The sequence below is a fragment of the Rhinolophus sinicus genome, linkage group LG01 (assembly GCF_036562045.2).
Source record: "Rhinolophus sinicus isolate RSC01 linkage group LG01, ASM3656204v1, whole genome shotgun sequence".
In the NCBI taxonomy this organism is placed as follows: Eukaryota; Metazoa; Chordata; class Mammalia; order Chiroptera; family Rhinolophidae; genus Rhinolophus; species Rhinolophus sinicus.
In genome coordinates this window covers 117,334,033-117,341,391 of record NC_133751.1, presented here as the reverse complement: position 1 = coordinate 117,341,391, position 7,359 = coordinate 117,334,033, and the positions used below count along the sequence as shown (strand labels likewise).

Genomic DNA, 7,359 nt, shown 5'->3' with positions numbered 1-7,359 from the left:
CGGAAGAAAGACATTGAAGAAGATATAAATAAATGGAAGCACATATCATGTTCATGGATAGGAAGAATTAATATCATTAAAATGTCCCAAAACATTGCTACCCAAAGCAATCTATAGATTCCATGCAATCCCTATCAAACTACTAATGGCATTTATCACAGAATTAGAACAAATAGTCTTAAAATTTATATGGAACCACAAAAGACCCTGAATAGCCAAAGCAAACTTGAGAAAGATGAACAAAGTTGAAGGTATCACACTACCTGATATCAAACTATACTATGAGGTGTGATCAAACAATGCAGTGAATGTTTTAAAAAAAAAAATTATTATAGTAAAAAACACATTACCATTAACCCCCCTCAAAACACTTCCCCTTGTTTTGAACACACTTATCCCATCATTCTTTCCACTTTCTGAAGTTCTGGAAGCCCTTTTTCATGAGTGTCTTTAGTTGTGCTGTTGTGGCTGCCTCCATATCCTGAATCATTTTGACTTTGGGGAAGAGCCAGAAGTCACACAGAGCCAGATCCCATGAATAAGGTAGATGCGGACACATCATGTTTTTATTTAACATTATGTATAGAAGCGATATGTGACATGGAGCATTGTCATGATGGAGGATGATTTACAGCACACTTTTAAAACATATCTTCTTTCAACCGTAGCTCACACCCCACTGAATTCACTGAACAAGTTGAAACTTGTCACACGCTGTTACTAAGGTTCGAGGCACTGCTTCCTGTATTGAAGATCCCTGCCTTTCCATTGGATGGCACTCGGCAGCAGCATTCACTGTATTTTTGTGATCACAATAAAAAAGCTCCATGTCACACATCGCTTCTGGTACAGCAATTTCTGTCAAATAAAAACATCATGGTGTGTCCTCATCCACCTTATTCACCAGACTGGGCACCGTGGGACTTCTGGCTCTTCCCCAAAGCCAAAATGATTCAGGACATCGAGGCAGCCACGACAGCTCAACTAAAGATACTCACGAAAGAGGACTTCCAGATCTGCTTCAGAAAGTGGCAAGAATGATGGGATAAGTGTGTTCGAAGTGAGAGGGAATATTTGGAGGGGGATTAATGGCAATGTGTCATTTACTGTAATAACTTTTTTTATTTAAACATTCGCTGTATCTTTTGATCACACCTCATAGCTCTCTGCCATCTACATTTCTGTCTAAAAGCAGGGCATAAATTTCCCTTTGGAAATAAATAAATGGATTTTAAATAAATTATAATGTAAATAGTATAATTTAATATATATAATATAATGTAAATAAAGATAATGTAAGTAAATAACATGAATTTCCTTTTGTAAAGGTGTCTCCCTCTCCTGTAGCAGGAAGAGAACTACTTCAGAGACAGGTGGCAACTCTTATCACCTGAGATGACTCTTACCTGCATAGCAAATCTTACTAAGCAGCTCTTGTTTACCATACATTTTCTATCCTCCTTCCTTTAACTTATTCCCAGAATCCTCAAACCCCTTTTCCTTTGCCTAGCCTCTTCTCCACACTTTATCACCCTTTGTTAAGATCATATACAAGCCCCAAATTCTAACTACCTCCCCTCCCCGAGTAACATTGGTTTATGAACTACCCTGCATAGGTATGTAATTAAATATGTTTTTTCCTCTCCTTAATCTGTTCTTTATCAGTTTAACTTGCTGGCCTCAGGCACTGAATCTAAGAGGGTAGAGGAAGAGTTTTTCCCCTCCTTTACAAGTTATCAACTCTGAAATTATAAATTATCCTTTTTGGCTTTCTGAGCAGCAACATGGCAGTTGGCAAGAACAATCGCCTTACGAAAGGCGGCAAAAAGGGAGCCAAGAAGAGAGCAGATGAACCACTTTCTGAGAAGGTGTGGTATGATGTGAAAACACCGGCTATGTTCACTATACAAAATATTGAGAAAACACTAGTCACAATAACTCAGGGAACCAAAATCACATCTGATGGTCTCAAGGATTGTGTTTTTGAAGTGAGCCCAGCTGATCTGCAGAATGATGGAGTTGCATTTAGAAAATTCAAGGTAATAACTGAGGATGTTCAGGGAAAAACTGCCTGACTAATTTCCACGGCCTGGATCTTACCTGTGACAAAATGTGCTCCATTGTCAAAAAATGCCCGACTGTGACTGAAGCTCATGTTGATGTCAAGACTACCGATGGTTATTTGCTTCGTTGATTCTGTGTTGGATTTACTAAAAAACACAGCAATCATATTCGGAAGAACTCTTATGATCAGGATCAACGGGTCTGCCAAATCTGGAAGAAGATAATGGAAATCATGACCCAAGAGGTGCAGGCACATGACTTGAAAGAAGTGTTCAATAAATGGATCCCAGAGAGCACTGGAAAAGACAAGGTTTGCCAATCTACCTCTCCGCTCCATAAGGTCTTTGTCAGAAAAGTGAAAACGCTGAAGAAGCCCACGTCTGAACAGGGAGAACTCATGGAGCTTCATGGTGAAGGCAGCAGTTCTGGAAAAGCTCCTGGGGACGAGACAGAGGCTAAAGCTGGACAAGCTGATGCCTATGAGCCTCCGGTTCAAGAATCTGTTAAAAATTCAGACTTTTCATGGTGAGAAATAAAACCTGTTCCTGATGTTAAAAATAAATAAATGACTACATACACACATACATACACACATACATAATCTTATAAGTAATAAAAAGGAGAATATTTTATACCAAAACCTGTAGGATGCATAAAAGCAGAAAAGAACAAAATATATGAGTGAAAGTTATTTCATTGCTAAAGAAGATAACAAAGAAGAAAGATCATATATAAAATAATTTAATTTTTATATTAAGAAACTAAAAAGAAAAGAATAGCAAAATAGACCAAAAGAAATGAGGAGGAAAGGATTAATAAATATTAAATTGAGACTAATAGAGTGGAAAACAAAGCAAAGGAGGAGAAAAGCAGCGATCAATAAATCCAAACTGGTACTTTAAAAAGACCAGTAACATAGATTAACTTCTTATAAACCCAATTAGGAAAAAAGAGCACATGTAGAAATATACATCTAGGACTGAGGAAGGAGACATAACCACAGAGATCGTGTGGCTAGAGTGGAGCGAACGAAAGAACAAACAGCAGGAGATGGAATCAGTGAGGTAGACAGGGGTCAGACCACGTGAGGCTTTATAAGCCATAGTAAAACTTTTCCTTTAACTCTGCTGCTGAAATGGGAAGCCATTGGAAGCTTTTGATCCTGTTATGACCTGACTTACAAGGTGTGATCAAACAATACAGCGAATGTTTAAATTAAAAAAAAAAATATTACAGTAAAAGACATATTGCCATTAATCCCCTCAAAATACTGCCCCTCGCTTCAAACATACTTATCCCATATTCTTGTCACTTTCTGAAGCAGCTCTGGAAGTCCTCTTTTGTGAGTGTCTTTACTTCATCCTCCATCATGACAATGCTCCGTGTCACACATCCCTTCTGGTACAGCAATTTCTGTCAAATAAAAACATTACAGTGTGTCTTCATCCACCTTATTCACCGGGTCTGGCACCATGAGATTTCTGGCTCTTCGCCAAGGTCAATATGACCATGAAAGGTAAACGTTTTGAATCAATTCAGGACATCAAGACAGCTACAACAGTGCAAGTAAAGACACTCACGAAAGAGGACTTCCAGAACTGCTTCAGAAAGTGGCAAGAATGATAGGATAAGTGTGTTCGAAGCAAGAAGGAATATTTTGAGGGGGATTAATGGCAATGTGTCTTTTACTGTAATAAATTAAAAAAAAACTTTAAACATTCATTGTATCGTTCCATCACACCTCGTACATTTTAACAGGATCACTCTGTGTTCTGTGTTGAGAGTAAACTGTATACTAGTGGTAGGAGCAGAACTGGAGGTAGTTGGATACAGATGACAGATCTCTGTGTGGCAATGGTCAGAGTGAGAACTAGTCCATTTTTAGAACATACATTTGAAGGTACGGCCAATAAGATTTGCAGGTAAACTGGAAATGAGTTGTGGGAGAAAGAGAGGAGTCAAGGATAACTCCTGGTATTTTGCCAGAGCACTTGGAAGAAGAGGGTTAAGCATGAACTGAGAAATAGAAGGTGAGGGAAAGTCCAATTTTGTGAGAGATCATGTGCTTAGTTTTACACAGTGAGTTTGAAAGGTCTATTAGTTACCCAAGTAAAATGTCGAGTAGGCAGTTAAATTTATGGGTCTGAATTCAAGTGAGAAGTCTGCGCTTGAGATATAAATTTGGAGGATAATGTACAAACAGAATTTGTCTTAGTTCAGGCTGCCCTAACAAAATACTGTAGGCTGGGTGGCTTAAACAGCAGACAGTTATTTTCTCACAGTTCTGGGCTAGAAGTCTATGAGTCAGGTGTCGGCACGATAAGGTTCTGGTGAGAACTCTCTTCCTGGCTTGCAGATGGCTGCCTTATCACTGTGTGCTCAGATGGCCTTTCTTTTGGTGCTGGCACTCAGAGAGAAAGAAAGGTTACTAATCATACCAGATTAGGACGCAACCCTTATGACCTCAATTAACTTTAGTTACTTCCTAAAAGCCCAATTTCTAGATACAGTCATATTGGGGGTTAAGGGTTCAACATGTGAATTTGGGGAGGGCACAATTCAGTCCATAGCAGTATTTAAAGCCGTATGACTGGATAAGACCACCAAGAGAGTGAGTATGGATGGAAAAGAAAAATGGTTCAAGAACTGAGTCCTGGACACACAACATTTAGAGGTTGTAAAGATGAGGAACAAACAGCAAAGGAGACTGAGACGGAGAAACCAGGGAGAATCCGCTCACTTTGGAAGGCTGGCAGTATTGATTAAAGCTGCGTATAAGTTTATCTATGATCCAGCAATTCCACTCCTGAGCATTTTCCCAAAGGAAATAAGGGCTTATAACTGCAACATGACATTTATGACAATGTTCATAGCAACTTTATTCAAAATAGCTTCAAACTGGAAACAATCCAAATGTTTATCAACCATATATAAGTAGTGCAACTAAAGACACTCATGAAAGAGGACTTCCAAAACAGCTTCAGAAAGTGGCAAGAATGGTGGGATAAGTGTGTTTGAGGTGAGGGGAAGTATTTTGAGGGGGATTAATGGTAATGTGCCTTTCACTGTAACAAATTTTTTTTATTTAAACATTCACCATATTGTTTGATCACACCTTGTATTTCAAGTGAAAATTAAGTTGGAAGGAAATTCTAATTAAGTATGGCAGCCGGAACACCAGAATTTATCTTTATTTCAACTGGAAACATCACTAAACAGTTAATGAAAGGATCAGAACAGGCATAAATCCAAAAGACAAAGAAATAGGGAAAGAAGATGACTACCTATCAGAGATATCCACAAAATTTAGAAAACCAAAAAGCAACAGACAAAAGATACCAAGCATTACACAGAGAAAGCGGAAACCTACACCTGGTTTCAGGGAGGGCCAGTGGGTAGGACAGTCCCAGCGACCTCAAGAATAAGAGGTGACAGACAGGGGGAGGGTTGGATGGGACTGACAATGGGAAATGGGAGTGGTTGTAAGTCTGTACAAACGCAAGTTATACCCCGCAGAACAGTGCCTGCCATGCCATTTTGTAGCTGTTTCATAAATATTATTAATGAATGAGCAAATGGGTAAAGGAGCAGCTTTCCTTTTTGAACTGAGGGCTCTCTGGTTGCCCTGTCAAATGAGAAAGCACCAGAGAATTTTTCCATGAAGAGGCAAGGCCAAGCTGAACTGAGCTTTGTGGCATCAGGGCATTTGGGCTCAGGGGTTAAGTGCACTTAAATCCCCATCCTTTGGCAATGCTCCCCACCCCCTCAGGGCCCCACAGGAAGAGATAGTTGGGAAAGAGGGAAGAGGAAGCAAGGGTGGGGCTTGGTGAGCTGCCGCTTCTGTGCAGATCTCAGGGTTGACCTGTCGGCTGGACGAAATAATTCTCCAGGTAGTTCACCAAAAGAGGGTTTATTCAGGAAAAGAAAAAGAAATAAAACCACCACAGCAGTATGAAGACACACAACACCGGCCGCACACCTCTGGCCAGCTGTCCACGTGCAAAATGTGCCCCCTTTCCAAGATCGTCCCCTATATAAATAAATCCCTCTCCCAGAAGGGGCTTTTCCCCTCTGTGGAAGCCTCCACGGCAGTACCCAGGACTGGAGACGCCACTGAGGCACTCACTCTTCCCCCCTTGTCTCTGCTGCAGGAACCAGCCTCCCTCATCCAAAGCAACCCACTTCCCTTCTTTCAGTTGTGTGTAAAGGGGGACACTTAGCACTGCACCAGGGTCCGTTTGTCTAGGTGCATGAGTGTCACAACTGCTGGCACCTAACAGCTAGTTCTGCTCCCATCTATGAGGAAGCACATTTATTAAACACCCAAGTGCTTAACCTACACTGATTGAGTCCTCTCAGCAAGCCTGTGAGGAAAGACCATCATCCCCCAGTGCTCTGAGGAAATGGAGGCTCTGAGAAGCTAAGTAACACCCACAGGCCAGTCTCTGCACCCAGGCCTGTGCCAAGAAGTCACCCAGGCACTGTCCTCTTGATTCCACAAATGCGGACTGTGCTTCCTCTTTGCAGGGCATTGGCTAGATCTGGGGATATTCCAAGATAAACCAGTTTCCTTTTCTTCTTTCCAGGGGTTTCCTTATCTTGGGGGAGTTGGAGAGTAGCAATTGGCTACAGAGCAAAGTCAGAGTAGGGTCACTGTCGTAGGAGCACAAAGGAAGGTGAGCGAAGTTCTGGTTGAGATGGCAGAAGGAGTTCAGAGGCCTTTCAAAGGAAGGCGTTTGTGCTGGCTCTTGTGAGAAAGATGTCTCCAGGCACTTGGGGAGGAAGCAGCCCCAGGTGGGGGCCCTGCCCTGCCGTGGTCAGCCATGACAGTGGTGGGCAGCCTCCAAGCCAGGAGCCAGTGAGGGTGGGGCTTGCCTCTGGCCAGGAGGGGACAAGGTTTCCCTGCACAGTCTTCTGTAACATGTGGCTTTTAAACTCTGTTCATGAATTTCCTCTCCAAAAATGCTTTTAAAAACTAGACAAATCTATGAATTTTTAGAACGTGGTGTATATATATGTATATATATATAAATCAGCCTTCAAAAGGAAGGACATTTTGACATACGTTACAATAATGGATGAACCTTGAAGATATTAAGCTTTGTGAAATAAGCCAGTCACAAGAAGAAAACTACTGTGTGATGCCACTTGTATGAGGAACCTAGAGTAGTAACCTTCGTAGAGACAGAAAGTAGAAGAGTGTTGCTAGGGTCTGGTGGGAGGGGGGAGTGGAGAGTTAGTGTTTAACCCGTACAGAGTTACAGTTTGAGAAGATGGGAAAGTTCTGGAGATGGA

At 41.3% G+C, this 7,359-nt stretch overlaps 1 protein-coding gene across 1 annotated transcript; it reads left to right on the top strand.

Annotated features, from left to right (window-relative positions):
• Positions 1–1,246: 1,246 nt before the first annotated feature.
• Positions 1,247–2,763, top strand: LOC109456666 (small ribosomal subunit protein eS1). The gene is given in 2 exon segments (XM_019749067.2): positions 1,247–2,055; positions 2,058–2,763. Coding segments are annotated over 2 exon segments (807 nt in total). The 5' UTR covers positions 1,247–1,784; the 3' UTR covers positions 2,594–2,763.
• Positions 2,764–7,359: the final 4,596 nt, after the last annotated feature.